Source organism: Electrona antarctica, assembly GCF_951216825.1.
Source record: "Electrona antarctica genome assembly, chromosome: 1".
In the NCBI taxonomy this organism is placed as follows: Eukaryota; Metazoa; Chordata; class Actinopteri; order Myctophiformes; family Myctophidae; genus Electrona; species Electrona antarctica.
The window spans coordinates 51,133,965-51,150,755 of NC_136806.1; the positions used below are offsets into that span (position 1 = coordinate 51,133,965).

Here is a 16,791-nt window from a genome sequence, read left to right on the forward strand (position 1 = left end):
TGGGGCACGTGTGACTCATCACAGTGTACCGCTGTGTCCGACTGTGGAGGAGTATAAAGCTGTGTGCGTGTGTGTGTGTGTGTGTGTGTGTGTGTGTGTGTGTGGGGGGGGGCATTCATTTGCTGGCCAGCTGACAAAAGAGCAAACCTCACTTACACACAAGCGCATGCAGTGCACACACATTCACGTAGAAACCACCTTGTATCTCCACTATCATTTAAATAAGCATAATCTTCTTTAAATAATTATGGTCCCATTTCAATGAATGACACGTCATTTGAAAGCTTTTACATTCTGCACTTTCATCATAATCTGTAAAAAAGATGAGAAATGACCATGGGCTACTTGTGTCTCAAACCACTGTACTTCGTAACTGAATGGCATACTTCATCATCATATACAACAGTGTGGCATTAGTGAAAATAGAAGATCTACAAGCTCACAATGCATCGCACCCTGATGCGTTGTGAGTTTAAAGGAGAATTCCATGCTAGAAGGCTTTCTTACCTTTATTTGTAGTTGTTACGTCCCCACCAAAGGTGTTATTTTGTGCAAAAGTGCATTATTGGCTATTTCCCGTAATATAAGCCCCTCAATGGGGGTTGGGTTTTTGTGCTAATTCGCTTATTTCCATCAAAATAAGTAGTAGATTTTTGAGCGATGGAAATAAGCCAATTAGCACCCCATAGCCCCATTCAATTCAATTCAATTCATTGAGGGCTTATATTAGGGGAAATAGCCAATAATGCGCTTTTGCACAAAATAACACCTGGACCTCTTTGGTGGGGACGTAACACCTACAAATAAAGGTAAAGAAAGCCTTCTAGCATGGAATTCTCCTTTAAAGATCAGCTACTTTTACTATTTTACTGCAACATTGTTGTTGTTTTTTTGGACATACAAGGTTTCCACCCAACAGCGACGATATACTGTATATTGCAGTATAGAAACAGGTTTTTCAGAAAACTGCTATAGGATTTAGAATACATTTTGTAGAATGGGGTCCTCAGGGTTAAATTGGCACTCAGGATCTTACAGTGTGTCCAGCCCTAGGCACACATGATGTCATCATCATACTGGTAACTAAACATGAGCTTTGGAACAAACGACTGCAACTATAATGTTATTTGTATTGCTCATCTAAATAAGTTGACACAATGAGAACTCTTTAACTACTAGAAGAGATAGAAGTGGCCTAATTTGTAGTTGGATTTGTGGTCCTGGTTAAGTTATTACAGAGTACCGCTGTCATTATTACATTAAGCCCATTGTTATTTTATAGACAATGCATTTATAGCCTCGAGTGAGAAACATCTTAAGACTGCCACTGTGAATGTACCTTGTTAAACAGTGTAGTACAGTACTCTTAAACCTAAGACATAATAATGGCAACACAACCTCCATTGGCCACAATGGAAAACCTAGTATCCACGTGAGATTCTCTAAAGCATGAATCAGCATGATGAGCAGTTAGCAATTTTAAAGGAGATCAGCAAGAGCTGGAAATAGCTACAGTAAGTACACTGTAAGCTTATTGGCAGAGAACAACAAGCCCAAATGCAAGAGTATATATACTATTACTATATGTACTGTATATTCTTGGTTATCTCGACATAGGCCTAGCTGATGTTGATATGGACATGTAACCTCAAGCATGGCAAGTCCCACAATGATTGTGTCACCACCCGCCCACCACCAGAGGGCGCAGCTGTATCACACACAAAAACACACACACACACATGCGCACACACGCACGCACGCACGCACGCACGCACGCACGCACGCACGCACGCACACAAAACTTAACTTAAAAAAAAATTAACTTAAAAGAAAACTTAACTTAAAAAAAAAACTTAAAAAGGAAAAACTTTAAAAGGAAAAACTTAAAAAAAACTTAACTTAAAAAAAAACTTAACTTAAAAAAAAATAAAAACTTAAAAAGAACTTAACTTAAAAAAAACTTAACTTAAAAAAAAATAACTTAAAAAAAAAATAACTTAAAAAAAAAATAACTTAAAAAGGAAAAACTTTAAAAGGAAAAACTTAAAAAAAACTTAACTTAAAAAAAACCGTAACTTAAAAAAAACCTTAAAAAATTACGTAATTTATTCTAATTGTTGTTTTTGCAATTTACGAGCTGCGTTCGCTTCCCGCGTTCGCGCGTCTTACTTGTTTGTAGAGCTGTTCCGATACCCTTAGCGGAAAAGCTGCCGATACTGTGCCTAAAATGCTGTAATGCTGATGAAATATCATGACATGTGATGATAAGTTATGTGGTAATATTGGAATGGCATAGACTGCCATACTCACCGATAACACGTAACTTATCACATGTCATGTTTCTTAATGTTTCAGTTGATGGCGGTTTTATACTCTTACTGAATTTCGATGTATTCCTAGATCCGTGGGTTCTCCAACTATTACATTTCAAGGACCACCATAAGTCTGAGAGTGTATCGGTAAATGGAACCAAATGGACCCGTAGCATGGTCCCATTTGTCCCTGCAGGACCCCACTTTGAGAACCACAGTCCTAGATAATATTTTTAATTACACACTGGTATCGGATCGGTACTCGCCGGTATCGACCGATACGCACGCTTTATCGTAGTCGGGAAGGAAAACATCTGTGCATCTCTAATGATGTGTTTCTAAAAACACTATAAACAACAACAACAATCTATTGAGCCGACAGAAAACAGATTAAGTTCAAGTATGCATTAAGTGGGTTAAACAATAGAGGAAAAAAAGGGAAGTTCTAGCATGAGGCACATTTGCAAGATTTGCTCTATACTGTATAACACAACGAACACTTCATTTACATGGTCCATCTATTCTTAGAATAGCTAACACAATAGAAAAAGAGTGCTCACTCAGCGCATGGGTTGCAGAGGGTTTTTGACAGAAATCACAGTCATACAAAACCTCCAAGTATGGAATGTCTTTTTTTCCATCTCTAACTTAATAAAAAAAGAAAGAAAAGGAAAGGGGGGGGGGGGGGGGGGGGGGGGTGAAGAACTCTATGCACCATTCCAGCCCTCAAAGACCAGGCCATGCAACAGAATACAGAAACCCAGTTTTGTTTTTTTGTTTTTCTTAAATTTTATCCCACGATTTTATAACCCATTTTTTCACCCAGTGTCAATTATCTACTGTAATCCTGGGCGCTATACACTTCCTCTGCCAACCTGGGGGGGCAGCGGACTGACCTCATGCTTCCTTCTATGCATGAGGAGTCCAAGCTGCTTCTTTTCACCTGACAGGGGAGAGTTTCCCCGGCCGGACGTAGCGCGTGGAAGGAACACGTTATTCCGACCAGTTTCTTTCCCCTCCATCAGCCTGGCCAGGGGGAGGTAGTTTAGAGACCAGAATTACTGCATGTTTTTTGTGAGGGTACCTACCCTAGGGGACACGGGGAGAACATGCAAACTCCACACAGAAAAGCCCTTTCACCAACCCCACCTCGGGTATGGGCACTGATGACGCGGAGGAGGGAACACGCACCCAGCGCCCACAGCGTCCCCAGCAGGAATCGAACCTTCTAGCACTGTGCCACCATGCCCCCTTCTTTTTGTTTTTAAATCTGAGGCAGAAGTCCCTTTCAGAGGACCTATTTCCACATTGTTATCCGTTATGTCCATTCAGGGACAGTGTCAGAGTTGTGGGTCCTTTCCTGAAATGTATCTCTGATGCTCTACAAAAATGGTAACCTCGCCTTAAAACACGCTCACCCTATTATTATTCTTTTTTCCGCCGACAGAGTGGGGCGGTTCTTGTATTCTTGTATTTGTTTTACTGAGAATAAGGTCAGAAACAAGTTTAGGCCGGTTTAGGCATATAGTTTTACTGGGGCTAAATTCAGGAATAGGGTTAGGCACTGTTTTACAGAGGTTACAGATTAGGCATAGTTTACTGAGATACGTTTAGGAGTACCAGGCAGAGCAGTTACGCCGGCGCTGTACGCCCGAGGCGACTGTGTTTTGAGGCGAGCGTTTTGGTATTCCTACAAATACTTTGTACACAAGTGCGTGTGGCCTCCTTCTTTTGCCATGTACCTATCTAATCAAGAGGATTGGAATCATCACTTGATTGCCTGCCTGGCGAATTTGAATCAGACAAACAAAAAAAGGAGGAATGTGCCTCTGGTACTTACATGATGCACTTTACATGATGACAGACAAGCAACCCGCGGCTCATTAAAATAAAACCTTCAGGGAAAAGTGGGTCAAAATCAAAGGGTCCTCCTCACCGGGGCAAAAACAATCCACCCCCCCCCCCCCCACACTTTGTTGCCTCAATCTTGCTATTGAAAGCTAGCCTAGAACCTAATTGGGTGTGTGTGTGTGTGTGTGTGTGTGTGTACTGTGTGTGTGTGTGACCCACCCTGCCTCTCGCGTCATGTTTGTATGTTGGGGGACGACGACAACAAAGGGATGAGTGCACAGTTAAGGCAACCTTTGTTCCTGACTGTGCAACCATGCAGACACACAATCTAGTCGTCAGCTCGCCAACTTCCCACACAACATGGAACACTTCCCACACTTCCCATAGTGGTGCTTCAAAGTCAGTGCCATCTCTTTCACATTGTGTGTGTGTGTGTGTGTGTGTGCGTGCGTGTGTGCGTGCGTGCGTGTGGCTCAGGGTGACTCCATGGCTCTCCTGAAGTTACAAAATCAATCACACATTCTCACCAGAAGTATTTACTATTTATACATGCTTGTGGAGATGTTCAAAGAGAACATCGTAAAATGGCTTCTCCCCCCCCCCCCCACCCCCCCAATATAATAAAACTCTGTACAAGACGAACACATTAAAACTGGGAAAGCGTCCGTGTAACTTTAGAAGTTTGCGTTGGCTATTGAAAAATAGCAGATATACAAGCTCTTGGCATGTCGCTTCGTGCCGCGCTGCGAGCTTGTACATCTGCTATACTGATTTAGAAGGCATTTGTAGAATGGGCCTCAGGTCTTAATGGGCTAGAAGAGTGCGCATGACAACACTGCTACATATATATGACCACAGTCCACATTACATGACCCCAAGCTTTAGCTTGCGGAGGCAAACAACAGTAGGATAACAGGATGAGAGATGTTTGCATAGCACTGTATTCCTGTTGGCTCTGTGAACCGGCCTCGCTCGCCTCCGTTCGCCTGCCATGCCTGATGAAAACCACGTTGAGTCGAGGGTCCCAGCCTCATTTGACTTTCCTGTCACCTCTGGTACCTGTTGAGTCGATATAGCTCCCATCCCACGCATGTAGCCTCAATTGACTCCTCTCAACTCTGGTACCTGAGAGTATAGTCTGGTGTTGCCTCTCTCAACTCTGGTACCTGAGAGTATAGTCTGGTGTTGCCTCTCTCAACTCTGGTACCTGAGAGTATAGTCTGGTGTTGCCTCTCTCAACTCTGGTACCTGAGAGTATAGTCTGGTGTTGCCTCTCTCAACTCTGGTACCTGAGAGTATAGTCTGGTGTTGCCTCTCTCAACTCTGGTACCTGAGAGTATAGTCTGGTGTTGCCTCTCGCAATTTTCAAATGCTTCCGTCATATACAGTCTGGAGAACAGAAGCTCTGATCATGAGCAAGCGATAATGTGGAAGTGAAGCCTCCTCCCCACTCAGTTCTTATTTGGTTTTTGTTTAGTTTTCGTCAGTGAACAAAAGGTAGTCGACGAACAGTTGCGGTCGGAGGAGGATTGGGACAGCAGCCACTTGGCTGTTTTTTAGCATTCCTCCTGTGGAATGTTAGGAAGTTGGATTTGGAATTTTGATCTTCTCTCTACTGTTGGGACTTTTTTTTCCCCCCTCAAAGAGACTTCCACTATGACGCCATCCTTGCAACCCATAAGAGACCTGAGGCTGGTTCTACAAATGCCTTCTAAATGAGTAGTTCTCAAACTTTTTAGTGCCAGGCACCCCTAAATTGATATATATACTAGTCCTTACCCGTTCTGAATATATGGTAACGGATGGGCTATTCATTCACGCACGCACGCACGCACGCACGCACGCACGCACGCACGCACGCACGCACGCACGCACGCACGCACGCACGCACGCACGCACGCACGCACGCACGCACGCACGCGTGCACACACACACACACACACACACACACACACACACACACACACACACACACACACACACACACACACGCGATGCAAAACGAAAGTCCTCCACAGTGTACTGTGATTGTGAAGTTGTGTCCCCGTCCAACTGACTGACTGAAAGACAGCGAATAGACAGGGAGCGAGTGTCCGCTAAATTATTAGATAGATATACCCGTTCTGAATATATGAACAGCAAATGACAGACAGACAGACAGACAGACAGACAGACAGACAGACAGACAGACAGACAGACAGACAGACAGACAGACAGCGATCGCTAAATTATTAGATAGATAATTGGCTGTGTGGACCCCCATCTGAAATTTTTTTGTGCCACGGACCCCTCAAAATTCAAAATGTTTCAAACTCACTCAAGATACTCCAAAAAATGTTAAAACATAGCATAGCAAAATAGATGTACAAGCTCGCAGCGCGGCACAAAGTGACGCACTGTGAGGTTGTTTGGACATCTGCTATTTTTGAGAACCACTGTTCTAAAACGAATTTTCTGAAAAACGTATGTTGCTATATAGCTACATTTTAAAATGACACAGATACTTTCCAAACTTGAATGGGTCAAAATGTCATATTATATGACAGCAATACTGAGTGTCTAAGTCCTCCACTAATGCCAAAGGGTATTTCTTCCTGACATGTGAAAGCGTTTACACATGTTTCTGATGTACCGTTTTTGTCGTGGCCAGTCGAGCCCATGTTTTACACCTTTGGTCATTCCAACAGGCACCAACATTGTGTACGGAGACTGTTGCGTATCCTCGATTGGGTGGTGATAACTGTGCTAGCCACTGATAATAAGTGACCATTAGGCCTAGAGATGGATATTTCCTCATCCCCAGCCATGCTGTAACCCATCCCCCATCACAGCAGCAGGTCAAGACTATAGTGGCAGCGGTAGACCTATAAGGGCAGGCGTCATTATCACTCCATCGGAATTAGAAGGACCATTCCATTGGATAGAGGGCACTAATGTGCTTTATTTAATTTTTTTTTAAAGCACTGAGTTTAGGGTTCACAGGGTCTTCTTCAGCCTTGCTTTGAAGGTATAGTCACATTGCATTAGCAGGTGTTTAGATGAAGGTATAGTCACATTGCATTAGCAGGTGTTTAGATGAAGGTATAGTCACATTGCATTAGCAGGTGTTTAGATCCAGTAAAGGATTACCAGGTGGCTTGAAGTCATAAAAGACTCTGACAGTATCACGTTTCTGGCTTTCCGTAAGAGTAATTGCGCACTGCTAATAATATCCATATTAGTCACTGTGCCAAGCCCAGCGCATCACTATCACTTTCTGGCAACGATGAGCCAATAAAAACATTTCAGCTTCCTCCTCTATGAGTAACAATGTTTGCATAGGACGAGTTGTCTCTGAGTCAAGGTCAGGGCCGTATACTCTCCCTAATGTGAGAGGTTTGAATTGAGTGTCCCCCACCTCTTTTCAAGAACGGATAGAGACTAGTAGGGGCTCCATTTTCGTCTCCACTAAACCCGTTATCCCTAAACTTCTTTGCCTTTTTCTTTTTTTCTTTTTACTATTTTGCAAAACATTTTTGAATAGTTCAACTAGCCAATCTACATTGACACGTTGTGAGCTTATAGACTGGCCATTTTAACTATTCAAAAAAGGTTTGCAAAATAGGAAAAAAAAGAAGGAAAAAAAAGAAAAGAAGTTTAGGGATAAGGGGTTTAGCGGTGACGAAAATGGAGCCCTGGGTGCTTTGTCCAACTTTCATGGGATTCCATTACAATGAATCCAAGCATGTTGGGCAGGTATATAGTATACACTACACTACACTACAGCAAAGCTTTTGTGAGGTCAGCTGAAAGGAGTCTTTCACAGGACTTAATAGGGAAACATTTAGGCTGAGTTAACTTCCCACACAAATTAATACTCTCCACATCCTGTGGCGAACCACCAGGAAACATTAACTGCTGGCAGTGTTGATTTCGTCGACTAAAACTATGACGAAAAATGTTCGTCGACTGCCTTTTTCACTGACGAAAACTAAAGCTATGATGACTAAAAGTAAGTCAACAAATAAAAACTAGACTATGTTAGGAAGGGACTAGTGGACAAGGGATCCAGTATAAGTCATTTACTCATTTTACACTTGGTTGCATGCTGAAAATAGCCAATCTACATGATCACTTGTATCGCTGTTGATCGCTTGTAGACCGGCTATTTTCAGCAAGTGTCATTACGACTGCATCAAGGCAGGAGTCGACTAAATCAACTATAGATTCACTTAAACTAGACTAACACTAAAACATTCCAGGTGACTAAAATGTGACCAAAACTAAATGAAAACTATTCAAAAGACTATGACTAAAACTAAAATCCAAAATTGCTGCCAAAAACAACACTGACTGCTGGCAGTGGCAACTCAATCCTCAGATGACAGTAAAGTGACAATTTTAGGACTTTTAATACCTACTGTATATAGACTACCTAAAACCATACCATTACTGCATCAAAAGTAATCAACAAACTATACTATGAACAAACTGGTCAAACTAAAAAACAAAATGTCAAATATTATAAGAAAGAGACGAAACAAATAAGACAACTAATAGCTTGACCTACTACAAGCTCACAACGTCCCGCAACAGAGCAATTCCAAGTGCTTGCCAGGTTAAATATTATTTTATTTTATTTTGTATTATTATTTATTTTTATTTTTTTTGGGGGGGGGGGGGTTGAATAGAAAACGTGAGATTGAATAGAAAACACTGATGTTAGTTTAATAGAAAAGCTATAGGCTATATACGTATGGTGGGTGGGGTTCAGTACACAAACGCAACAACATTGGTCAGGTCCACAGTCCACTCCACACACACAGACCTGCTGTTTACAGTGTCTCTTACCAAGAAGGGCTTGAAACAGCTGGCTGCCAAAGATGGCAGAGACTTTCCCCACGCTGGTCTTCAGGGCCTGCTCCTCTGGAGTGGTGAGGTTCGCCTGGTACTGCCTGAGCAGTCCCACTGCCCGCTCTGTGTCTGCCACAAACACAAGGACATGTCAGTATAGAACTTCATCATAATAAATCATCCTATGATTATACATTACAGTCTGCTGGTGTTGTTGACAGAGAAGACATATGGCCAATGGTTAGGTCAGAGGTGATCACTGCGAACGATGTGATGTGCACAGTTGTTTACTTTGCAATCATTATAGCTGAGGTGGAAATACATGAATGCTTTCTGTTGATACTAAATGCGGATAACGTGCCTCGCAAATATGAATGACTGTTGACATATATTTAGCTTAGATATACCAATATATATACCCATAAACCGATAAACGGCGTTGCAAACTTTCATTTTTGAACAGCTTATTGTGGCTTAGGTGGCTGTCGTTTACTTAATTACTTTGAGTAGGCCCCTGTAAAACAAAAAGATATTAGAGTTTGAGTTGTAAATGTAATTATTATTAGATGACATGATGATGACACGCCACTTTACAGTAATTAAATTTACCCCAGCAACTTTCATCATATGGGTTTTTTGCTCTGCTCTGCAGTGGAAAACACTTCCTGTTTTCCCGAGGGAGTTTTCTTGAGGTTATAAATATAAAACGGCTGAAACAAACCTTAGTTTAGTAACTACATGTCAATTACTGACAATTTAATTAAAAGTTGTGTTAATACTATAGCTGCTCCTTGTCTCGGATATACTTATAGTCAATAACTGAAGCCGCGGCAATAATGTGACCATAAAGAACTTTGTTGACATAATATGAACAAACACGTGAGGAATCTGATGCACTTACCATATTTATGAACCATAGCGTAACGACGACACACGACTTCTGTGCTGGAAATGAAAAACTTTCAGTAGATATAGCTCTCCAAAAAATGCAATGTAATAAGTCCTTTTTATCCTGGTTGTTGCCGTCAGACAGACAGACAGACGTTGGTTCACTCACAGCATCGTTAACATACTTTGTAGCGGTTTGTAGCGGACCCTGCACAGCCTCAGAGAGAAGACGAGAAGTTGCACATGAACTTCCCACAACTTTGGCCCAAAAATGTCCAAAACGCGGCAGCAGCAGCGGCGGCACCACCCCTCCTATGCTGCTGCTGCCGCCTCGCCTTCATGAAAAACATCGGGTCTTCATGGCCAACCCTTTGGGGAATAATAATAATAGGCTACTTATTTATACAACCGGGTGAATTAAGCTTTTATTTGCCCACACACACGAACTATCCGCATATTATGTCCTCGGGGGTTAGTTACATTCTTGGTGGTGAAATTATGATCTCCATGCAGGCAGCTGCAGTGATTCGGATGGATGTGTGCGGGTTTATCAGTTCCATTTAAAACCACATCAGCCCTGCCAGGTTCTGGGAAAGGCTGCCATCTAGTGGTGGTGGTGGACATGTGAATACAGTGCAGGGGTCTTCAAGGTTTTTCAGGCCAATAAGGAGGAGGGGTGAGGAGTGATAGGACCATAGGTGAGGACCCCTTCGCTGAGAGAGAGAAAAAACATTGTACTTTTAAGTTAAGTACAATCAGGGTTTGTGCAATAACAGCTGCAATTAAGTGTGTACTCTGTGCAATATATGTCATGTGCAAATTGCAATAGGGATTTGTCATGATTCTTGATTATTTTTATGCATTTGATGTAGTACCATGTTTTTTCTTGCTGTAATTCGCTCGAGTGTCTGCTAAATGCCTACATTGTAACATACACAACTCAATTACATTACTTTCAAAAATCAAAATGTTATAACCCAATTGTGAGTAACAAATTAAACTGACTGGGCAGAGGAGAGAAGCTGGCTGACTTCCTTCTGGATCTGCATTGAACATCCAGTATAGGCCTACTGTGTAACATCTCATCATTGGCATAGCAGTGCAAGATGCCATCACATAACATGGGCATTGCACTGGTTATGTTGTCACGGTGTATTCTGCATGATCATGGCCCAATGTTAGCAGTTAGCGCAAAGAGAATTATACAGAGATTGAATTATGTTTTGGCACTTGGGAAATGTTAAATTGGAGATGGATGCTTTATTAAGTGCCTAAAACCACCCGTTATCACCATGTTAAACCTTGTTGACTGTGATCGACGATTCTATGAAAGATGCAAAGAGCATTGTTAATTTCAGTGTTTCTCTCCCGACATGGATACATTTGTATGAATGTATATGTACTGCATGTTGTATGGAGTTGTGTTTTTGAAATCTTGCCACCGTCCCACAGTAGCCATTAACTACTTTGTTTGAAGAATTAAAGTCAAGTTGATCTTTGAGCTGTACAAAATATACAAGATGGTAAAAATGGATTAAGTGGTTAAGATGAATGTGATACTACAGAAACTACTTGTCGCTGGGGGCTAGTCCCCATTTGCAGCATCACTGACTGCCATAGTGCATGTTTGTAGTGTATGAGGTTTAAATCGTATGTAGCTACTTGTACACGTTAACAAATGAAACATACAATGGATGCCCTCTGCTGGAATGTGTCACAATGACCACACTATAAGGTAAATAAGACAACCTGGTAAGATGTAGTGGTTTCAATAAGGACAAATATCCATGTTTCTTCAAATAAAAGCTTTATTAAAACAAATTCAAAATTAAGACTTTAAAACTCAATAGAAACCTTTTTAAAAGTATTAACACGTATATACACAACAGAGCTTTGATAGCTACAATAACATTAAAACTCACAGTACACAAGGTCATACATACAGTCCGCATTTTGGTGGAAATGCCTTTGGTGGTATTGACTGGAGTTAATTTGGGAGACTTTGAGAAGTGATGGTGAGCGGCTCGAGATCAGATGGAGAGCGATCAGATCGAGTGCACAGGTATGGATGCAGTACTCTACCATTCAATGTCAGGCCAGAGAACACGTAGATCAGATCTTTTGCAGCCACGTTGTGAAAAGAGACCTGTCCCGCATCATGGTCTACAAAGACCCCCACTGCCTGTGGTTTCTCCTTCACAAACAGATTGAACCCAGAAGACACTGAGCCATATGCACGATACTGGCCAGCATCCAGCACAATGACCCAGCATTCATTCCTAACAGACATGCTGATAGGATACTTTCTGTTAAGAGATGCACTCGCCACTCCTACAGCCCAACTAGTCTTCCCCTTTACCTGGACCTCAAAGTAAAACTTCCCTGATCTGAAACCTTCCTTTGACAACACTGCGTGATGTTTAAATCGCTTTCTAGCATCAGGGACATCTTGAGGTGTTGCTCCAAGCCTCACTGCTTTCCCATCGGGGGACACGATGAGGTCACGGTGTGCAGTGTCTGGGTCAAGGGTCACATCCACAGCACAAGCCTTCAGCTGCTGCAGAGTGACTTCCTGATCCAGAAGAGCTGCACATCTCCTAACGCAGTTGGTATCAGGGAGTTTGAAGTCAACCACGGTGTTCTTCAGGTCCTTGTTCAGCAGAGCAGGCAGGCTTGACAGCAACAGGACAAGGCGATCGTGATCGACAAGGCGATGGTGTTCATCAAGGCAATGGTGATGCTCCAGGTCATCACGTTTCTTGTCGAGCTCAGCGATATCCATGTTCAGTTCTATAATGAAACCTTCCGCTTGCTGCTCTGCCGCTCTACACCGGTCCCCAATCACCGCAACTAGATCTGGCCGGGAGCGGATCAGCTGCTGATTGAAGACTCGTGCCCTCTTAGTGAAGAGTTTGAGCTCACCGAGCCTCTGTGATCGTGCATTTATCGCACTCTGGACCTCTACACGCTTGGAGTCGTATTCCGTCTCAAGTAGTACAACGTGGTGATTGTTGTGGTCCGTTGTCATGCAACCGCCACAAATAAATGCCTGGTCAGTCTTACAATAAAGGTTAATGAGCCTGTGATGGTTCTTGCACAACCCGTCTTCAAGACCTGATAGAGGCGCAGATAAAGTGTGGCCCCTGAGGCCTGCAACTCTCAGGTGAGGCTCCAGGTGCGTCTCACAGAAAGAAGCTAGGCATACTAGACAAGACGCAACAGCCATGTCCTTCCTCGCAGAACAGATGTCACAAAGAATGTCATGAGCAGATTGGTTTTCTAGAACCTGAGCCCACTTCTTATGTCCTATAGCCAACTCGGACATGACAGTATTGACTTGCATTTGAGGTCTGGTTGGAAACGTTGCATTACACAGAGGACACTGGTAAATGACCCTGGTGTTCCAGTAGTGTTGAATACACGCCTTGCAGAAGTTGTGGCCACATGGTGTGGTGACTGGTTTGGTGACCACATCCAGACAGATCGCACAGACCAAGTGCTCACCGGAAAGAAGTAACCTGGCAGCTGCCATATCTGGATAGAAAAAAAAGACAAACTATATGAATCTTAAAGCCATTTCAGTTCAAGATACATTTAGCATCCCCATTCCAGGGCTAAGGGTAAGTGAAAATCTACAAACAAGAGTTACAACAGCAACAACATTTAGTGTATAGCAAAAGCAGGCAGCCAACTCAATACTGTACTTAAGTGTAAAGTAATTTTTCCCCTCTTCTTAACTTTACTGGGCATTTCCAAATTTCAGTACCAATAGTTTACTTCTACTCCACTACACCTCAGAGGCAAATATTGTAGTTTTACTCTACTACAAATTGAAAACATAAATTAAACAACCAGGTGCTCAGATGTACAAGTCAATAAAGATAATAGTAAAAAAAAAAGTGCTCCTTGATCAAAGGGGATGAAACTGATACAAATCGATGGACCGTTAGATCAAATCATGTTGGTTTAATAGTATTTTCCCTTTTTTAACTCCAGAGTGGGAGACCCCTTTTTCTCTGGCATAACCAATTGAGCCCTATACATTTTGACCATTTGAAAATGGCAGATAGCTCACTGTGAGCTTGTAGATTTGCCATTTTCAAAAGATTGTTATACATTTGAAAACTTGTGAAATGGGAGTTTCTGCATAAGTAGTTAAAAGTGCATTTTGATATCATACCAATAGGCCTACTTTAATTTTTAACCAGTTTGTTCTTGAAATATTTCTACATTGCAGTATTGATATTTTTAAGTACTTTCCCGGTGATGATGTGCACTAAACAAACATCTTTGTTGAAAATGGCAGTTGTGATCTTGCCCCCAGAAGAGACTATAAGCTTAAGTGGTAAATCTAAATTAGTTTTTTCCCATATAGCACACAGTTTGAAAATACTTATATATTGGGTTAACAAGAATCTGACATTTGATTGAATTAATATAAGTTTTCTTCTTACCTTGACTATGGTGCAATTAAGTTTCAAAATAAAGAAATCAGTCGTGTGGTGGCTGTTGACACGTACCAAACCTGTACAAAGCTAGGGTTTTTGACTAGTGAACGCAGCTGAAAGGAATCAAGTTAATTGCGGGTGTGTTTCATTTAGGTTTCATCATCATCAGTGGTGGAAAGTAACTAATTACATAATACTCAAGTAGGCTACTGTAGTTAAATACAATTTTAGGCATTTGTAGTTTACTTGAGTATTTCCAATACCTTTACTTCAGAGTCAAAAAGTACAAATTGCAAGTACTTTTCAGCCACTGCAAATTAATTATGAATTGTAATGTCTGTTGTCAACAAACAATAGTGCTTGATTTCTCACTGTTCTCAAAGGAAGACGGAATGGAAGATAAAAATAAGAATCAGAAACATGATGAGAAATGAGCTAAGTAAAATTATATGGAAATACAATTAATAATGAGTAATATTTACTTATATTGAAGTATGTATACTTATAAAATTAATAATACAAATTCTGCTTAAATACAAAAATAGACAACAATTAATGTATTAATAGGCCAAGCAGAGATGGACATGAAAACATAGGTAGCCTATAGCCTACATAAACATGTTGTTTTTTGCCTACTTTGGCTACTTATACCAAAAATATGCATATTATCATGGGTGTTGTATTGCATATTTCTGTATTCTTGGTTTGTCTCATGCTAAAATATGCTGATGTATATTATTAATTTTGTCGAACTAAGCTCTGGAAATATGATTTTGTTTTGTTTTGTCTTCAAATAGGGTGGCATAAATAAAGCCTCTGCTTCAGTGGCAGCCTACACCTTTTCGGTGTTGCCTACTGTGAAAAAGGACAGTACGTTTTTAAAAGTAAGAGTTTTAAAAGTGATTTAAGTGTCATGAATGACGGATTAATCTTCAAAGTACTGTCCCATTCCATTCATTGGAGCCCTTGCAGCCTCTCACCCTCAAGCACTTACAGCTGAGGGCAGCAATTGGAATTGCTCCTCCCCCTCCTCAGGACTATGGGAAATGGTGTATTTATATAGATTTATATAGCTTTACATACATATAGCTTTACGCACCAGAATTTGGTTCTCCCAGTCCCGGCAGAGTAGTTCCGGCCTCCGGGGCAACGGATTGTGTGGCCTTGCTCATTCCCTGATGGACTGATCGAGGGTAGCTACTGTAGTCAGGGGATATTAATAAAACCTGGGAATACATTTCTTACCAAGAATTTTCTTCACCAATGTGTTTGTTAAGGTGTCTACTAAGACATCCCACTTTGGTTTAAATATTCAACCACCCTAGGGGAATTTTTGACAGCTGCTGAAAGTTGGGGTACAACCATTATAAGGCAAAATGTTCTAAATTTCATTATGCTTTAAGTAGCATGTGACGTCTCGAACTAGGGGGTTTTCATCATTCTGAATCCATTCCAAACATTAGTTTTGCACGAAAAACACTCCTTGGGCTAAAAATGGCCATAGCCGTCATCACAAATGTGATGAAGTCAGCACATTTGGGCATATTTGGTCAAGTGGCTATGGCCAAACTAGGGGGTCTATGGCCAAACTAATGGTCAAACTAGCGAGTTTTCATGATTCTGAATCCATTCCAAACATTGGTTTTGCACGAAAAACACTCCTTGGGTTTAGAAAGGTCATAGACGTCATCACAAATGTGATGAGGTCAGCACATTTGGGCACATTATTTGTGTCTATGGCCGTTTTTAGCCCAAGGAGTGTTTTTCGTGCAAAACAAATGCTTGGAATGGATTCAGAATGATGAAAACCCCCTAGTTTGACACGTCACATGCTATTTTAAGCATAATGAAATTTAGAACATTTTGCCATATTGGCTGCTGATGGTACCCCAACATTCAGCAACTGTCAAAAATTCCCCTATGGGTGGTTGAATTTAAACCAATGTGGGATATGTTAGTAGACACCTTTACAAAAACATTGGTGAAGAAACTTCTTGGTAAGAAATGTATTCCCAGATTTGTCTGGTAATACTGATAATATTCCCTGACTGGGACGTAAATCGGGATTTGATCAACCCCGGCTGGGTCGCCTGAGTGAGGGGTATGATGTTGGTTGACCTCAGGATACATCACTGAGGATACGTCCCAGGTGCATCCATGCGATGTATTTTAGTTATAGATATTCTAGTGACTCATAGGAATAGACTATGTGACAACCGGGTATAGTCTGGTGACCACCGGAGAGACGGGTGACAGCCGGAATGTAGACGGCACCCGGGTGAGCAGTATGGGTTAGCGCCCCAGCCTGTGTCCTCCGTGAGGAGGAAGCCCAACAAACCTCAGTGAGGCCTTTAGGAGGGCCATTATAATCCACCACTCCTGAATGTAGTGCCTGGTGCTGGGAGTCTGGTGCAACGCACAGGTCCTGGGCCTGGTGAGAGCAGGAGTGGACCTGGTGA

The 16,791-nt window shown here is 41.8% G+C and overlaps 2 protein-coding genes across 2 annotated transcripts in view; both read right to left on the reverse strand.

Annotated features, from left to right (window-relative positions):
• The window catches only part of dlg3 (discs, large homolog 3), a 172,751-nt gene extending 162,558 nt beyond the window's left edge, over positions 1–10,193 (reverse strand). Inside the window, exons 1-2 of the mRNA XM_079524357.1 lie at positions 9,898–10,193; positions 8,994–9,125 (exon numbers count right to left, since the gene is read on the reverse strand). Coding sequence (XP_079380483.1) covers positions 8,994–9,125; positions 9,898–9,913 — 148 coding nt within the window. The 5' untranslated portion in view covers positions 9,914–10,193. The remainder of the gene's footprint in view (positions 1–8,993; positions 9,126–9,897) is intronic.
• A 1,487-nt stretch (positions 10,194–11,680) lies between these two features.
• LOC306928121 (tripartite motif-containing protein 75-like) lies at positions 11,681–14,431 on the reverse strand. Its single transcript, XM_079508042.1, has 2 exons — positions 14,339–14,431; positions 11,681–13,418 (listed from the first exon to the last, which is right to left on the reverse strand). Exon 2 carries the CDS (start codon positions 13,414–13,416, stop codon positions 11,872–11,874), a length of 1,545 nt encoding a protein of 514 aa, XP_079364168.1. The 5' UTR covers positions 13,417–13,418; positions 14,339–14,431; the 3' UTR covers positions 11,681–11,871.
• Between the last annotated feature and the right edge of the window lie 2,360 nt (positions 14,432–16,791).